Here is an 18194-nt window from a genome sequence, read left to right as displayed (position 1 = left end):
TCCGGGGGCTGAACATTTCTGTCGTGTTTGCTCGATCTTAGGATGGGTCGTTTCTCTGTGGTTCTTATGAACTTGGGGAGGCGCAGTGTTTGTCCAGAATGAAGATCCAGGAGCTTGATAGCAGTGGTGATACGTGTAAGTAAACACGGTGGCGTAGAGAAAAACAGCAGACCGGGCGGCAAGAAGTCTAGAATGAGTAACCATGTGGCCAAGGGCAAGTTGGTGTCACCCCCTTGAGCCTATTGTCTCTGTTGGTCAAAGGAAGGGTTTGAACGAGGTGATGTCTGAGTCCCTTGGGGGGATGGTGTGGGACCAGTGGTAGAGCTGGCTCCTCCCCCTCTCCCCAGGGAACCTACTCTTCTTTCATCCTAGTAGCCAGCGGGGAGCACACCCCTCCAAGAAGTTGTCCAAGTTTCATAGAAAATTCTGTGAATTCCTCTTCCTGCTTTGGCCCTGGAGAGAGCATTGTGCATCCTCTGGCCACGGTGAGGGTAGCTCAGAGGAGCAGAGACCAGTGTTACAGGGAGATAGTCTGATGCTCAAGGCCACAAAAATGGGCAAAGCTGAAGAGGTGTAGGGGCCAAAATCTGTCATTGGCCCCTAATGACAGGTAGGTCTAGACAAACTTGGGAGTCGCCACCGATGATAGGTTTAGCGGTAAACTTAATGGTTTAGGGAGAATACCCATAATCCCTTTGTGGCCATCTCTCTGGATCCTAAGTACTTCCTTAGCAGCTCAGGAAACGTGAGCTGGGACTCTGAAACTATTACCTAAATCCCTTAGAGCAACAGGATTCCTGACTCCTCATTATGGACATGAGTTTGGATTTCCTGTACGGAACGAAGTGGGACCTTTATTTCATGAGTTATTGAGCACCCAGAGCCTGATGCCGTGAAGTCCAGCTGCTCCCTGTTAGGGCAGGGCCATTGCTTTGTGGTGCATTGAGCTGGTGTGCAGGCGCTTTTGAAGGCTGTGATAGGTGCCGAGACGGGCTGACTCATGAACTTGCCAAACACTCTGGGTGGGAAGATTTGCATCTTTGACGTCACCCTGGCTTCAGGGTGGCAGTGTGTGTCTCTGCCTTCTCCCTGCTCCTGCCATGTGGCTCCCACGTGGCTCTCTTGACTTACACTGGGGTGATTCAGCAGGGCCCTTGGGAAGGGAGAGCTTAGCCTGTTGGAAGCAGGGGGTGGGGGAGGAGTCAAGGAAGCGGCATTCTGGGAGGTGGGCCGAGCACCCACTTAACCTTCATAGTTTAGTGTAGTTTAGGCAATCGGAAGGTTTTAGTCTCCACCATCTACTTAGCACAGAAGATGCATAGGCGTGTCTGCTTGTGGTGGCCTTGTCCATGTTACCTCAGTTTTGCTGGTGGTTCAGGTGTATTAGACCACCCCACAGAGGTGAGCCCTCAACATCTGACTCCTGCACTTGGGAAGTCAGTGAGAGAGTGTGGGGTGTGGAAGGAACACAATGCATCACTCTTAACCATTCCTTGGGTGCACCGGCCCCAGCCATGTCCAGCCCATGCCTGCTCTGCGCTTCAGCTTTTAAATGATAAAACATTGACGTGCCTGCCTCCGGGTCCCTCTGAATGTGGCGCCGTTCCCCGCATAGTGTCATTGAAACATAACCTACGCTATCTACATGGAGAGGAAGACAGCGATCATGTGTAGGTTTCTCTCTGCTTACGTAGTGTTGCTTTTCCAAGAGCAGGGAGGGAAGTTGGTGCCAGGAACTTGGAGGCAGCAGCGGGAACTGAAGTTACTCTTCAGGGGACGTCTGTATTAAGCCCCGAGTTTCTTGCCTTTGGGGGGTTCCTGCTTTGCACTTCAGGGGGGGCAGTGGGACGGGATCCAGGGTGCATTTGTGGCTCTGTTGGTTGCCCAGTACTGTTGAGGGTTGTTGGTGGACACTCACAAGAAGGCAGGAGGGCATGCAGCAGATGACTGCCTGAAGGGCACACTCCTGTGTCCCCACGCCGGCTCCTTTTCAGTTTGGTGTCTGTCAGGCTTGTGTGGCCACTGCTGGCCCTGTTCAGTGAGGATTAAGAATATAAGTAGCACAGTCGGGAGGGATTAAAATGGTCCCTCCAAAGTTATGAAGGAACTGTCCAAAGGGGCTGAAATAAAGGGGAGACAGGTCTTCCCCGAGACACGAGGCACACAGTCGTGCCTTTCAGCTCTCGGCCTCTATGATATCCAACGAAGTGGGGAGGAGGAACTTGCCCATGGAAAAGCTCTTCCGTAGTGCCCTACACATGTGTGATCAATGGCCCTGTGAGGACTGCTGTTCCCGGGACCACAGAGTTGACCTCCATCTACTGCTTAGCCCCCTGACATCTCCTCCTTCCTTTGACCTCTGTGCAGAAAGGTCTTCACTGCTTTGGGCTGGGCTGAGCAGTGGTTACTGTTCTGACCTCCCGTCATCACAGTGGCTGCATGTTAGCAGCAGCCCAGCTAACGACTTGGCTGAAGAGATCCTGTAGACTAAGAAGAAACCTTGTGAGAAAGAGGGAGCCTATTCCTAAGCAGGCCACGTTCTTGGTGACCTCATCTTCCTCCCAGCTCGAGTCCAGTTGGAGCTGTGTGTACAGGGCAGACTTCCAGTTCCTCCTGTCTGGGACCCACAGTGGCAGATATAAATAGACCAAGACTTCGTCTGCAGCCATTGTTCTCTCAGCGCCCATTGTTTCTGGAAGCAGAGTGACTGTAGCAGTTGAGTGTTAGGCATGCTCTCTCTCCCCCCTCACTCCGTATCTCCCTTCCCTCCCCCCCCCTCTCTCTCACACACACACACACACACACACACACACACACACACACACACACACACACTGTGCAGAGATCTGAATCCCAGCTCTGCTGTTCTCCTCAGCTGCCTTGTGAGAAACTTGAGGGAAGAACAGGTTCCACGACGGGTAGACCAGCTGGCTCAAGTGAAGCTTCTGCCCAAGTCTTTCCATGATGTATTTGTGGCCAAGATGAGGCTGTGTGGATCCAATGATAGTCAAGCCAGGAGGATTTGTAACTGGTTGAGCAGCTGTACCCAAAGGGTCTTGATTAACGTTGGTGTCGGGATGATGCAGGGTCTCTGGTATTACCTTATGGGGCTCAGAGCTTGGTCATTGCCTCTTCAACGTTTTTGTCAGGGGCTCCGATTAGAGAAAGATGCCGGAAGCTTACTTAGTAAGTGGCAGATGGTGCAAAGCTCACAGGACGAAGACAGATTCATGATATAAAAATGACCTCTACACGTGGAAACATGGATCAGAACAAGGTGACGTTTAATACAGACACATGTAAAGCTCTATTTGAGGTTAATAGGATTCTGGTGGTGCCGACATGGCTCAGTGGCAGTGACTGAGCAGGGGCCTGGTGTGCATGGTGCATGGGTGGCTTTTGGAGAGTGGCTGTTAGAAAAGCGAGTGTTCGTCTGCACCAACAGAAGTGGGCGGAGCAGGAGGGTTACCCCCGTGTCCCCATTTCATTCCTGGGAAGGGTGGGGTTCACTTAGGATGCTCAGAGGCTCTTCTTAGGAACAAAGGCTTCCAGGATTGCTTCTGGGTGGGGGAATGGCCAACACCATGCCATCACGAAGGAATCGAGGGATTTTAACACCTGGACGGAAGTGATAGCAGAGGGACCAGTGAAAAAGGGTGAAAAGCTGGTAGATGAGGAAAGATGAAAGTTGTTCCACGCGGCTTCCACCAATGGAACTCGGCCTTATGGATAGAACGCATAAGAAGGCAGATTTGAACTCAATGTGTGTCATTTCAAAACAAGTATTGTAGCCGAAACCTATTTGGCTCAGTGGATGGGGCATCATCCTGCGGACTGGGGGGTCCCAGGTTCGATTCCGGTCGGGGGCACGTGCCTTGGTTGCGGGCACATCCCCAGTGGGAGGTGTGCAGGAGGCAGCTGATGGATGTTTCTCTCTCGTCAATGTTTCTGATTTTCTATCCTTCTCCCTTCCTCTCTGTGGGGAATCAGTAGAATATATTTAAAATAAAAATAAAAATAAATAAATAAAAACAAGTTATTGTAGTCTACCAGGGAAATTCAGTGGCTGGAAGAGCAGACAGCGACTGAACATGTTAAGTGAGGAGTTGCTAGGAAGGACCTCGACAGGCCTTACCAGAGAGTGTGGAGGTTGTGTCCCAGGTCCTGCCCTGCCTGGATTGTCATGATTCACTAGCAGGGAGTCCTTTGTGGATTTGGAAAGCTCGGGTGGGAGATGTTTGACGAGTGTGTTGGCCTGTTGGGATTTGTCCCTGCGCTGGGAAAACGGGCTTCTATGTTCTTACTTTTCATTGTGGTTTCCCCGGGGTTGAAATCAGACAGTTGCCCCGTGCGAGTGTGTGCGAGTGCGCGTTTCCTCCGCTCCCAGATTTATTTATTAAAAGGAAACACATCTGCATGAGAAGCCTCAGAACACAGGAAGAATGTCCACTTTGTTTTTCTTGCCGCAGCACCGAGACATGGGGTTCAGCTTCCTCCGAGGCGTTTTGAAGACTGGCTTTCATCTCCAGCAAGGCTCTTTCCCATTGGAAAAAAAGAAAAAAAAGTGGCCCTTTTTTGGTTTAAAAAATTATTTGTATAGTGTATAAATAAATAAGAAAGTCGAGAGAGAATTTCCCTTCCAGATTGATGGGAAAGTGCTACTTTCTGAACACACCATTCATGGGGAGTAGGTTGCTGGCTCTTCCAGGCCCCCTGTGTCCCTTTATTCTGGTTTGAAATGTTCTGATACTCACTTCCCCCGCCAATTCCTTTCTTTCCTCGTTTCCTGCTTTGCCATCGCTCCTTCTCTGGTCCTCACCCAGCTCTTCCCACCTTTGCCTCTCCCAGCGCCTACCTGCCGCCAGTGGACCCTGCCCATCGCCGGCGGCTCCCTCCTTGTGCGTGACCTTGTCCTTCTGCTTTTCCCGGGTCGCCTTCAGCGACGGGAGCCACACTGAAGAGGCCTGTCTCTGTGTTTGTTTCCTGCGTGGGAGGGAGAGGCAGGCCTTGAGAAAACAGTTCAAAAGTGCAGGAAAACGTTGCCTCTTCCAGCCCAAATAAACGGGCTCCACTCCATTTGTTTGCCCACATTTTCCCTCGCCCTCCGCCTTGCCCAGCCCAGCCTGCCTGGTGATGCTCAGGAGCCCCTGCCATGCCTATCTTGGCCCCAGACCAAGTGCCCGGTGGCCCCTGACACGGCCGGTGATGGGTCCAATGTGGGGTGGAGCCCTGAGCTCAGGTGTCGCAGCTGCTGTCAGCAGAGAGCCCTGGGATTGGGGTGCTTCCCTTCTCCAGAGGGAACCCTCTCTGGAGAGAACATGATGGAGACAATGAAAGGAAATATTCTTGTGTTCATTGTGAGGATTAAACTAAATAGCTGTGAAAATGCCAAAGCCTACTACATAGTAGGTGCCCAATAAATTGTTGGTGACTGGGACTTGTTTCTGCTCCCCCCCCCCCCCCCCCCGGCTTTGAACTCTGCCAGCAGGTGTGGGGAGGAAACGCCTGGTTCCGTGTCTGAGGGTCTGGGTCGCGCATCTTGGTTAAGCCACTGAAGTTACCTGTGTGCGCCTCAGTATCTTCACGTCTGTGATAGAGAGAGTCCCCAAACCTGGTTGTTTTCAGGATCATATTAGCATATGGGAGAAAATATTTTCTAAAACATAAAATCCTACTCAGAGGGAAGGACTGAAAATTATAGCTGGGAATCCAGTGAAATGAAAATGAATTTGGTTCACCCAGTCACCTGCATCTGCGGGATCTCGGGGAGCGAGGCCTCAGACCTGCCCTGTGAACTAGTGGGAGTGGGACCTTGGATAAACAGCAAGATGTCAGATGTTTCCCGTGCGCTTCTCGAGTGGGTTATCCTGTGCCATGTTGTTGGTAGCAAAAGCCTTTGACCTTGAGAGTGTTGTAGTTGAAGGCGGGGCCGGAGCCTGCCCACCCTCCGAGGCGTAGGATCTGGAAGGGACCCATCGCATGCCCCTGGCTCTCTGCCAGGTGCTGGTGGCCGGGGCCCAGGCCTCGCTTTCCTCCTGAGTAACCTGCAGGCCCGGCTCTGTGTTTTCATCACGCTGCCCTGGGATGCCCGGTGTGGTGGGGGTCAACTGTGATCATCCGTGCAGCGCTGGTTGGAGCCACGGGAGGCACTCTGTAGAGGTGTGCATGATCTGCATGATCATTTCAGAACTGCAGCTGTTAAAGTGCTCTGTTGGGGTGGGCTTTGCATGCGGGAATCCTAACCTCCGTAGTTAAAACCTCCTCTTAAATTGTGAGAGGTTATTCATTTAGGGGCACCCGAATGACTGGGATAGAAAAACAGCTTGGGTCTCGGCAGTTCCAGGCCTAGAGAAATAAGGGTTGGAGTACAAAACTATGGTTTCGTTTTGTGTCATATTGAGTCCGCGATGGCACTCTTAGTAAGTTTTAAAAACCGAAAGGATCTCAGGCCCATTGGATCCCGTAGCTGTGAGGTGTTCTCATGGCAGAACACATATGTTAGGTCAGTATTGCTACAGAACGATTTCCCCTGTAGCAGATCGGAGGATGCAGGATAGATAAGAAATCAGTTTGTTCTGTTAAAACAAAGACCCAGTTTCAGGGGTTGTCAATTTCCACTTAGGTCTCAGAATCTGCTTTTTTTCTTTTTATTTCTTTTTTTTCTTTTCATTTTCTCAGTTGCTTAGTTGTACCTGGGGAAATGGTCAGATTCCTTCTTTTTGCTCTCTCTAAGCATTGTGAAATAAAGTCTTAGGGGTGTTTTTTTATTTTTTTTAATCTTCATGTTTTACAAGATGTGTTTCAGTTCAGTTCATCACCAGCAATTTATTGAGCACCTACTATTTTGGCATTTTCACACGTATTTACTCAAACCCTCACTGCGGGGCAGGTACAGAATCCTAGAGGACAGCCTGCTCCGTCTCGCTGATCTCTGAGATCCATCTCCTGCACCTTCCCGGCCGGGCCGCTAGGGAAATCCCATAGTGAGGAGTCCTTCTGGCGGGGGTCATTCATTCATTCAAATGTTTCCTCTTTCGGGCCATTCGCTCCTCGGTGAGGGTGGGAGGTTTGAACGGTTCTAAGGAAAGAACCAGAAAGCGTAGCTGCAGGACCCAGGGGGCAGTTGTGCTTTCTGGCTCCGGTCCTGGAGCGGAAGAGCCTCTCTGGGTCCTCCCCGAACACCTGGGATTGATTTGGGCTGTGCTCTGACTTTGAAACATTTGCTGAGGTGGAGGATGGTGAAGGGGGTAGGAAAGAAATAAATCCAGTGATTAAAAATAGCTTTTGCATGTCAGGTGCCTGAACGAATTTGGGAACATGCCTGCAATCCCTTTTGTCTGGCAGGTCTGAACCCCGGCGCTGCCGAATTACAACCGCTTTCATTTGTTTTTCCTGCTCCCCGACCATGTAATGGTCAAGGGCTCATTGGAACCATGTGTGAGCCTGGTGAGTCACCAGATCCTCAGGACTTCAGTGGGAATAATGTGTTAAAACGCCTTTTGGGGGCTGGGGCGGGGGAGGAGGCAGGGGGGAGGGTGAAGGGAAGAAGGGAGAGGACTGAAGTCACTTCCCTACAGATGTTGAGCGCGCCCAGCCTGTCTGCAGGCGTCTTTCCCAGGCCTGGCTGCAGGGCCCAGGCCGGCCTCCCCGGGGCAGCTCGGAGCATGCTTTGCCTTCCGGAGGGCCATGTCCTTTGTCCTGGGGCAGCTGCCCTCTGAGTAGGGGCATTTGTCTCCGAGTTGGCACATTGTACCCCAGCAGCCTGCGCTCCCCAGGGGCAGTGTGCAGGTAGCAGAACCCAGACGGTGTGATGGGAGACCGGCTTGCGTTTTTGGTCAGTCAGTTCCCTGGAGGGTGAACTGGGGATTTTCTGTGCAGCTTCTTTCTCTTTCTTTGGCGTCGTTTCCTATTGGCTGGTGATGTCCAGGGGGTTGGGCATTAAGAGAAGGGCAGCCCTACCCAGGTTGGCTCAGTGGATAGAGCACCGGCCTGCAGACTGAAGGGTCCCGGGTTCGATTACGCTCAAGGGCATGTACCTCGGTTGCAGGCTTGACCCAGGAGGCAACCCATCAATGTGTCTCTCTCACATCGATGTTTCTCTCTGTCTCTCCCCCTTCCTTCTACTCTCTCTAAAAATTAATGGAAAAATATCCTCGGGGTGAGGATTAAAAAAAAATAAAAGAAAGAAAGAAAAGGGAAGAAGCCCAGTTGCATGTTTCCCTGACTGATAGGAATCTCTTTGGGGGTTCATGGTGGCCCATTATTTGGAGTCATGATGGACTGTTTGGTTGGCCCATCGAGGGCACTGAGCCATTTTTTGCTTAGGTCTTGCTGGAGCCAAGAGTCCTGCTTGTCCCTCATCGCTCTGTCACATCATTACGTTTATGAAACAGAGCTGAGGGGCTGAGGAGGGACACGTCTCCCCTCCTTTGCATTAACCTCAGCCAGGAGCGTTTGGGTTACGCGAGCTCCCTCCACGGCAAACACTGCCCACCACCTTCCTAGGGCCTGCAACAGGATTTGGAACCAGGTTGTAGGAGAAAGAGGACCCTTTTCTGGTCCCTTCATTCCTAGTTCCAGGCCTGTTGAACAGGCAAGAGAGACTGTTGTGGAGATTTCCTTCACATGCTTCTGAGATGGTCGTGTTTTCACTGGTAAATCCTCTTACAGACCAGTGCCACCTGCCCAGGGCAGTCCGCGCTGGAGTCAGTTAGCAGTCACTGGCCACAGCCCCTGTTCTGTTTCTATTGATCTGAATGAGTAAAGGCATCTTCTCTCCTACACCGGGACTTGTTCTAGGCCAGTGGTCGGCAAACTGAGGCTCGCGAGCCACATGCGGCTCTTTGGCCCCTTGAGTGTGGCTCTTCCACAAAATACCACGGCCTGGGCGAGTCTGCTTTGAAGAAGTGGCGTTAGAAGAAGTTTAAGTTTAAAAAATTTGGCTCTCAAAAGGAATTTCATTCGTTGTACTGTTGATATTTGGCTCTGTTGACTGATGAGTTTGCCGACCACGGTCCTAGGCTGTTCGGCACCCGCCTTTAGGCACTTGCCAGACGCCCAGCCTTTTGCACACTCCTGGCGAGAGCGAAGGTTCCTGGGGGCCGTGAGGGAGGATGATCCCTGGGGTCTCCTGCTTGTAGGACGTGGGTGTCAAAGGGAGTGCTCACCATCCTCGCTTGAAATTGTCTCTCTCGGATCAGACTTTTCCACTTTCCAGATCACGGTAGGGTCGCTTGCCATGTGGGCCTGCGCATGCGACGTAGAGCTAGATGCCAGCACCGTGGAGAGGAATCCGAAGCCTTCTTTTCTTTTTCCACGAGTGCATCTGCCTCTCCTAAGCTTTCCTAGGATGACCCTCCTTTACCTCAGAGATACCCCCACCACAGTGAAATATTTGTGGGTGAAATGACATGTTGTCTGGGGTTGGCTTCACAGGTCTTCCGTGTGTGTGTGTGTGTGTGTGTGTGTGTGTGTGTGTGTGTAGATGAAATAATAACTGGTAAGGTTGATCGATTTGGGGTAGAGATTCGTTGTATTCTTCTCTCTACTCTGGTATGTGTTTGAAAATTGCCATCATGAAAAATGTGAAACCCTGTGCGGGATGTAGACCCTGCCTGTCCACAGACCTCTTTTTAGCACTGCGCGGAGTGGCTCACCCGGTGTGATCGCATTAGTGGCAACACCGAGATAAGAACCCATGGCTTTTGACCAGCAAACCAAGTCAAGCCCAGTGCCCGTCCCAGCAGGTGCCTCTTCCTTGTGGTCAGAATCCTGCCTTTCCATCTGTGACAGGTGCTCTTCTATCCTCCCCCCATGAACAAGCTTTCTTCTTGGGTTTCTTTCTCTTTAGTGAACACATTTTTGGTGAGACTCTATGTAACTAACTCACCTTATAGTATGTGCACGGCTGCCCATTGGGGTGACTTGGGGTGACCACGGACAGGGAAGGAGCCAGGTGGGTGTCACCTGTGTCTCTTTGTAGAGAAGGAAGACTCACTACCTCAGTCCCAAGAGGGGAACAGGTTACAGATGATTCTGCATGGCTTTTATTCACGTCTTTATGGGACCAGCCACGTGACATTCTGCCTTTCTTCAATCCAGGAGCGGTTTTAAGTTTCTTAATTATTTCCTCAAATGTATTTAATTCTCAAATAAGAACTGAAGGTCCTGGTTTGTGTGTTTTTTCTCTCGGCCAAAAACATTTTAGTGTGTTTGGATCTCGGGTCGATACCTACTTGCAGCAGCAGTGAGAGAGTACAAGGACATTGGACTTAAGAGTTGAAAGGTTGGGTTCCAGCCCGGCCTGGACCCTCCCAGCCCTGGGACTTGAGGCCAAGTTCTTGAACTCTTGGGATCTCCGTTCCCTCATCTGTGAAATGGGATCTTGTAATGAGTACCTTCCCAGGCCCCTCGGAAGTTCCAGGTTGTGAGGATATTGTGGCATAGCGTACGGGAAGGGTCTTGGTGGACTTAAAGCAGTTTTCAGTGGGAAGGAATATTATTTATGCTTGGCTTTTCTTTCATGCTGCCATTGCTTGGACAATACCCAGCAGGCACCACTAGTATCGTCATGGCAATCGCGAGAGTTTGGTCAGCCCAGTGGTTGCCTAAGACTGAAATGTGCACTGGTCCTTGGCTGTGTTCCTCACCCTCATCCCAGAGGCTCCAGTCCTTCCTGTCACTCACTTGAGGATGGAGAGAGGACTATCTCAGGTCAAGAAGGCCAGATGTCTTGAACGTCTCCCAGGACAAACCTCACTGCGGGCTCAGATTCTGTGCAACCCTGTTGCTCTGTGAGCCGCTCAGGGTTGAGAAGTCACATGGACCGCCCCTGACATTGAACAGCCCTGGACTTTGAGTTACACACGAGTGAATTGAAACCTTGTTCTACATGTGAGTGAAAACATCCACCGGGCGTATACGCTTTTGTTCAGGGTGAGGCCACAGTGAAAAATAAGCAGATGTTTCCCTGCATTGAAAAGGCCACACGGGCTCATTATACGCCCACGGATTCAAGGAACGCTACCTGCTCGTTTCCGCCTCCACACTGAAGCCCCGCTAAGGCGGCTGGGCCTGTATTTATGCACTCGCTCCGGTACAACTCCTCTCAGAAACTTAGGGTGATTCTTGTAAACACTAACTACGATTTAGGGTCCTGAAGAGTAATGTCAGTAAGAAGTCTAATGTTCTTGTAATGTATATCTGTTCCCAGTTTCTAGTGCACTTGCTGGTTGGAATCTCCCCTGTATTGATGTAGTCTTTCCCCACGTCGGGTGTTCAGCATTTTGAGACATTTTGAGACAGATGTGTTATTTGAACTGAACATATCACAATGACAGTGATGAGCACAAAGGCAGTTTTAGTTCTTGTCCATAAAATGCAATTAGTTGATTTCTGTGGAGGCATTGATTGAGTTCTCGGAGCTGTTCCTTCAATTAGAAATATGTAGTACCTAATGCAAAAGGATTATGATCGGACCAGAGAGCGAGTGTGGTGAGAATCATAGAGATGCCTGCTTGGGCTCCCCCGTGTCAGATCCTGCACCTGCGTGATGACTTCATGACTGTTGCTCACTGTAACTGATGGAACCGCCACAGTCAGAAACTAGCAACTTAGAGGGAATTTTTGCGTTCCCATTTTACATGAGGAGAGTTTAATATTTACATCAGTATCCACTGTTGAATGTGATTATTCACTATCATTTAAAGGCAGTGTCACTGCTACTGAAAAAGACAATCCCTTATAGAGAGGATGTTCGATTTTTTTTTTTTTTGAAACCAAAATTCCACCCTTTATAGCAATGGTGGATAAAGCTCTGACTCTCCGGTATGAATGCTTTGGGTCCCAGGGCCATGATATGCCCTCTCCTGAGCTCAAGTCCAAAGGCAGGTGCCCCAGGTGTGCAGGGGCGGCTTCCATCACGGGGCTGGGAGCACTTTCGCAGGAGATCCAGCGCTTTGAGCCTCAGCCCGGGGCAGAGCCGTGGGCACGGTGCAGCTGCGGCCGCCCACACGTGGGCCAGGCTTTACAGATGGCATTGAGGTGGAGACAGGCAGAAGTCATTCCAGCTGCTCCCCCCACAGAGAACAAGGGAGAGCTGGCTGGGGAGGCCGGCTCCCCGACAGGAAGCAAAAACCTACACGGAGAGTTGTCAGCCCAGCGGTCCTGGCCAGAGCCTGCTGCCGGAGTAGGCGGAGTTACAGGGAGCAGGCTCCAGGAAACGGCTCTCTCAGGCTTTCTGCTGTCCTTGGCCTTCACCTTGCCCTGGCATCAGGCTGCCCACGCTGCCCTGTGAGGAGGTGCCTGGGCCTCCTGGCCAGCCTCATCCTTCAGGTCCAGTTTGCAGCAGACGCCTGGCTTGTCCGTTTGGCCTGGCCTGGATTTTCCACATGTGTTGTCCTGGCCAATTTCCGCCATCAGTAAAATCCTTTTCATCGCGTCGTAAATCTAACGGAGGGAACAGACGCACAACACAAAACCCACACAGGCGAAGTTCGTGGATTTGTGTTGGATGGGAGTGAAGGGAAGGGAAGTTGATTCACATTCAGAAAACACGGTGTTCGCTGGACGTTCGTTGATGGACTTGCGTGTTTCGCCCCCGTGCTAGGAGTCAGGGCGGCTGCCCTTCTCTCAGATGAAATGCTCTCGGGTTAAATGGTCTCTTTTTCTAAAGCAAAACCGACTTCCACGCTAAGCAGAGACATTTCTGGACCTGCCACTGAGCTGTTCTTCGGCGTGTGGAGCGGGGACGAAGGGAGAGCCCTGATGTGTTTCTTAGTGACTCATTTGATGATGACACCATTGTTTGAAGGGCTGGATGTTACATAATCAACACTGTATCCCCTCCCCCTCTCCCCCCCTCCCCACCTAACAATCTGGGATTTTCCATCATTTTGTCAACCTTCCTGCAGGCATGTTGATTTTTCCACTAGATTTTTTTTTTAGGGCACGTCCCAGGGCAACCCAAACTCTCCACTCCCCAGATCTTCAGATTCCCGCTCCCTGGAGGGCCTGGGAGCTGCTGAGTGAAGCCTTCTGTGCCTCCAGGGCAGATGGACGCTGAGCTGTGTCCTGACAGCCTCACTCAAAGCTCAAAGCACAGAGCAGACAGAGGGAAGGAGCTGACTGCCCTTCTTCCTTGTAATGTAGTTCCCGTCACTTCGACGTTCAAAAGCAACATATCGCCTCCTTTTTTTTCAAAGGTCACCCATTGTCATTGTTTCCCTCGTACGTTTCCATTTCATTCAGCCAAGAACACATTGCGTATGTTCATGGAAGTTTTTGGCTCGCCAGGGTTTAGAGATGGCTAGTTGAGGAATCTCTACCGTGGCCATGCCCGGAACTCAACCCTTTGGTAAGCCAGTTTCCTAGGATACCCTGGAGATACAGGCTGAGGAAGGGGACTTTGGAAATTAGTTCAATAAAGCGTGTCACTGAAGGTCACAGGATGGCCAGGAGGAATTCTCCTGTCATTTCTTTGCTTATTAACTTTTTTGGGGAAATTGTGCCTGAGGTCGATTCAGGAGGTTGTAGACTTGAGCCATATTATATGTTCTGGCTGTGAACATGGTCTGCAGGTACAAGAAGGATTGAACATTGAAGAGATAAAGATGTCCGTGGGTACAGCAAAGGGCCTCACATTTGTGAGTCTGCAGATTTTGATACCTCGTTCTTCCTCCCTACCTGCATAAATCAATTTTACAGCTGTTATCTCCTACATGCACTTCAAATTTGTTTGCTTACACTATCTGCTTTGCTGCCGTCCCAGTCAAAGCCACCATCATCTCTCACCACAGCTAATAACTTTTTAACAAGTCAACCCACATCCATTTATAGTTACCTCCTGCACAGAGCAGCTAAGGTGTCTTCTTTAGATTTTCCATTTTCTAAATGTGTTGAAATAAACATAACAAAATTTTACCATCTTCATCATTTTTAAGTGGACAGGTATGCGGAATGGTGTGCTCCCATCACCACCATCCATCTCAGGAGCTCTTTGCATCTTGTAAAACGGAAACTGTCCCCATTCCACAGCAACTCCCTGCTCTCTTCCTACCTCCAGGCCCTGGCACCCACCATTCTACCTTCTGTCTCTATGGATTTGACTCTTCTAAGTACTTCATGTCATTAGTCTTTTGTGACTGGTTTCTTTCACTTAACATAATGTGAAGGTTCATCCATGTTGTGTATGTCAGAATTTCCTTCCTTTTTAAGGAAGGAAACAGTACAGTATTGTATGAATAGAATTGCATTGTGTGCATATACTACATTTTGCTTATCTATTTGTCTGTTGGTGAACCCTTGGGTTGCCTCCACATTTTATATAATGTGAATAATGCTGCAATGAACACAAGAGTACACATATCCTTTTGAGACCCTGTGTTCAACTCTTGGGTATATAGAAAACTCCTAACAGTGAACATCAGCAACAAGAAAACCTCCAACAGCTCTATCTAGAAATGAGCAAAATGTTTGAAAATACATTTCTCCAAGGAAGATACAAAAATGGACAGTAAGCACATGGAATAATGATTAAATATTAATAATCATTAATTAACCATTAGGGAAATACAAATCAGTAGGGGACCTCATTACTCATTAGGAAAATATAAATCAGCATCATTCATCATTAGGGAAATACAAATAAAGACTATCGTGTAATAGGGTGGCTACTATTCCCCGCCCCCCCAATAAAAACACACCCAGAATGTAGTAAGTGTTGGCAAGCTTTAGAACTCCTGTGCGCTCTTGGTGGGAAATTGAAATCATGTGGCCACTTGGAGGAAAGCAGTATGGCAGTTCCTTGACAAATAAAATATAGATCTTCTTAATGTGGTCATGTCATTCCCCTGCATAAAACTCTCAGTGACTTTGTAGTCTAACTTAGGATAAAACTATAACGTCCTTCATACACTCCTGGCTTACCTTTTTAACCTCATCCCAAGCAACTGGCCTCTGCCACTCTGCTGCAGCTTCAGGTCTTTTTGAGACTAAAATAGGCCAAGTTTTCTCTCCTCCCCCATCATGACCTTCATTGATGCCATCCCTTTATCTAGGATCACCGTCCTCTAACGGTCATTAGGATCACCTGAATTCTGTGTTAGAAATGCAGACTGCCAGGCCCACCTCCTAGAGGAAGGCTGGAGAATGGCTGGGAATTGGCATTTCCAACAAATTCCAGGTGATGCCGATACAGCTGGTCTGGGGGACCACACTTTGAGAACCATTGGTCTAGATTCTAGACTCTAGAATATTCTTCTCTTTTAAGTTTCTATATGTCCTTTAGATCTCAAGTCGAAAGCCTTTCTCTTCACCTAAGGGAGGCCTTCTCTGATTTCTCCAGACCAACAGGAATTCCTGTTATACGTTCACATTTTATCTTCTACATCTCTGAAGCCCTTAGTAACGTTTTGGACATTTAATTGTGTAAATCGTTTTTTAATGACCGTATCTCCTGCCAGAATCTGATCTCCAGCTCCAGGAGGAGGGGGGTTACTTCTGTCTGTTTATTGCTGTCTCTCGAATTCCTTGCACACAGCAAGTGCTAAATAATTATTTGTTGAATGGATGAGTATTATTTCCTTTTCACAGGTAACTGGAAGGATGCGGTAACATTAATCCTCCCTGTGAATTATGAAGGACGAATAGGGCCTGTGGCAGAATTGGTAGAGCTGTACAGAAAGAATAAACATACTTTGTTAATCAGGAGTGTAGGACAGTCTAGGCTAGAGTCAGTTTTTTTTAAGGGGCCTAGCAAACTTTGAGAAGGGCTCCCCCATCCCCCATTTTACCGGCCCCTATGAGGCTGCTAGTACAGTGATTTTTCAGTTTGCCTTCTCCAGACCATTCATGCCCTATTCTATTTTATGGGTGGTTAATCACCTATTTAGTTTTATTTTTTTTTAAATGGAGATATAATGGACATATATCATTATATTAACCTAGGTGTAGAATCTAATGATGTACTATTGGTACAATACTGCAGAATGAGCCATCACCTATTTAGTTTTAATTCTTCACGTGATGTTGTTTCTTACAGATATGGAATGTGCAGATGTCCCACTACTAACCCCAAGCAGCAAAGAAATGATGTCTCAGGCATTGAAAGCCACTTTCAGCGGTTTCTCCAAAGAGCAGCAAAGACTGGGGATTCCAAAAGGTACGCTCTGTCCTTGGGAAAGAGGTTGGGAGCAGGCTTTTAGGGGAGGTTCGTTTTCCCACCTGCCGTGTGAGGTAGGCAGACGTGGCCGCAGCCTGCAGCTCCAGGGCGTGGCGGAGTCTGCTGGAACAGTCGCCCACACGTGCTGACCTTCTCCGTCTCCCGGTTCCTTGCTGCCACCTTGGTCGTAGGGCACTGTCCCCAAACTTGTTTGCACATTAAAGGCGGCATCTTAAAAAAAAAAAAAAAAAAGTCCCCAGCCCGGGCCGTGTCCCAGATCAATTAAATCACAATTGCTGGGAACACCGGTGGCTTTGAAGCTCCTCAAGGGATGCCCCATACAGACACTTTGGAAAAAATCATGGTTTCGTAGTCGTTCCGGGCTGCCTTGGGTGAGCTGCCTGAGCTCCGTTTCTTGGAATGTACTGATTGCTCTGTTCTTGTCCGTGCGCTGTGGTGCAATGTGTTTATCCTTGGGTGTTCTCCTCTGAAAGGGTTTATTCAGGAATGCGAGGGGACTAGGGTTGTCAGAAAGGAGAACTGACCGGGGAACACTTAAGCCTTCACGCAGCAACATTTCCTGAATAGCTGCGAGCAGGAAGAACACTGTGCTATTGAGTAAGAGCAAGGCTGCCTTGAGAGCCGTCATGACAGGCCTGCAGCCCTGTGGGAACCAGGCCCCGGGCAGAGCCTGGGAATGGATCGGCACCTCTCCCAGGTGTGCTGCTCTACCACAGCCTCTGCCCACGGCAACGCCCAGCATCCTCTTAGGGTCACAGGCGGGATAAAGTGAATCCCCACCAGCCTCTCATCCAGTCGCCTGCTCCGTTAAAGGGGTGACCTTGAGAGCAGGTATCTGGGCCCTGCAACCTGCGGCCATCTGAGTTCTTCAGGTGTCCTGGCTGGTGTGGCCACGTGAAAGCTCGGGCCCCGTGGGAAGATTATGCAGAGTCTGTGCTGTGGACTGTGATATGGACGCACTTTGCAGGGGATGTAGTTTAATACAGGCACCCTAGTAATGTTGTTCTTACTAAGTACCATTCCAGTGACTGACTGTAACTAATTGCTACGGTTAGTACCAACCATAATTAGCTAAGATAAAAATAATTAAGCATAACAGTCTCCAGTACCCTGTAGGAGGAAGGAGCAGAGCAAATGTGACTTCGTTATTATTGCTCTTAAAGAACTAACTCATCTGATCCTTGTCCCGGGCTTTACAAAAAGTCTACTGGGAATCAGGCCTTGAGATGGGACAATTTGGAAAGCTTGTCTGCATGGAGGGTGGAAAACACTCGTGTGTTCCTCTTTGGCCGATGATTGTGATCTCCTAGCTGGCGAGCTGAGGAGGTGGGGAGGAGGAAGGTGCCCCAGGACATGCATTTGCAGGCTTGTGCTTCCCGGATCTTTCCATCAGAGAACATCCTCAGCCAAGCTCGGTTCCTCGGCGTCCTCTCCGAGGCCCGGGCTGGAGCTCGGGGCCTGACACGCTGGGTCCTCCTGTGCTCTCTCCCCGCAGACCCCCGGCAGTGGACAGAGACCCACGTGCGGGACTGGGTGATGTGGGCTGTGAACGAGTTCAGCCTGAAGGGCGTGGACTTCCAGAAGTTCTGCATGAACGGAGCCGCGCTCTGTGCGCTGGGCAAAGACTGCTTCCTCGAGCTGGCCCCGGACTTCGTTGGGGACATCTTGTGGGAACATCTGGAGATCCTGCAGAAAGGTACATGTGTGTGGATAGTAGGCAGGCGAATCCATCCATGTTCCAGGTGGCGGGACATCCCTGCCATCCCCTGTGGGTGCCCCGTCACAGCCTAGAGGGTCTAAGGCATGCCAGGACAGGTGCTCAATCCATGTGAGTTTCTTTTTCTTCTCTGTATTGGAGGTTCCGATTTTAAGCTTTAGTGAGATTGCACTCCTGACGCTTCCTGCAAAATGGTGAGCCCAGTCCTTATCTCAGACTCAGGACTGTTGCAAGGAGCAGAGCTCACAGCCAGCTCCGAGGGCTATTTTGTTCCTAGTAATCTCAGTGCCACTCCCT

General features: G+C 49.8%; 1 protein-coding gene across 3 annotated transcripts in view; it reads left to right on the top strand.

Annotated features, from left to right (window-relative positions):
• ETS1 (ETS proto-oncogene 1, transcription factor) overlaps window positions 1-18194 on the top strand; it is a 65793-nt gene that overhangs the window by 17216 nt on the left and 30383 nt on the right. For 2 of the 3 annotated variants that reach the window (XM_079763142.1, XM_079763141.1), the window contains exons 2-3: window positions 16040-16159; window positions 17676-17876. In XM_079763142.1, the coding sequence (XP_079619268.1) occupies window positions 16040-16159; window positions 17676-17876 (321 nt within the window). Of the gene's footprint in view, window positions 1-7344; window positions 7447-16039; window positions 16160-17675; window positions 17877-18194 lie in introns of all 3 variants that reach the window. The other variant, XM_079763143.1, reaches the window with a different exon arrangement.

This window comes from Cnephaeus nilssonii (assembly GCF_951640355.1).
Source record: "Cnephaeus nilssonii genome assembly, chromosome: 22".
Classification (NCBI taxonomy): domain Eukaryota; kingdom Metazoa; phylum Chordata; class Mammalia; order Chiroptera; family Vespertilionidae; genus Cnephaeus; species Cnephaeus nilssonii.
The sequence above is the reverse complement of the archived record's forward strand: the minus strand, read 5'-3'. Positions and strand labels throughout refer to the sequence as shown.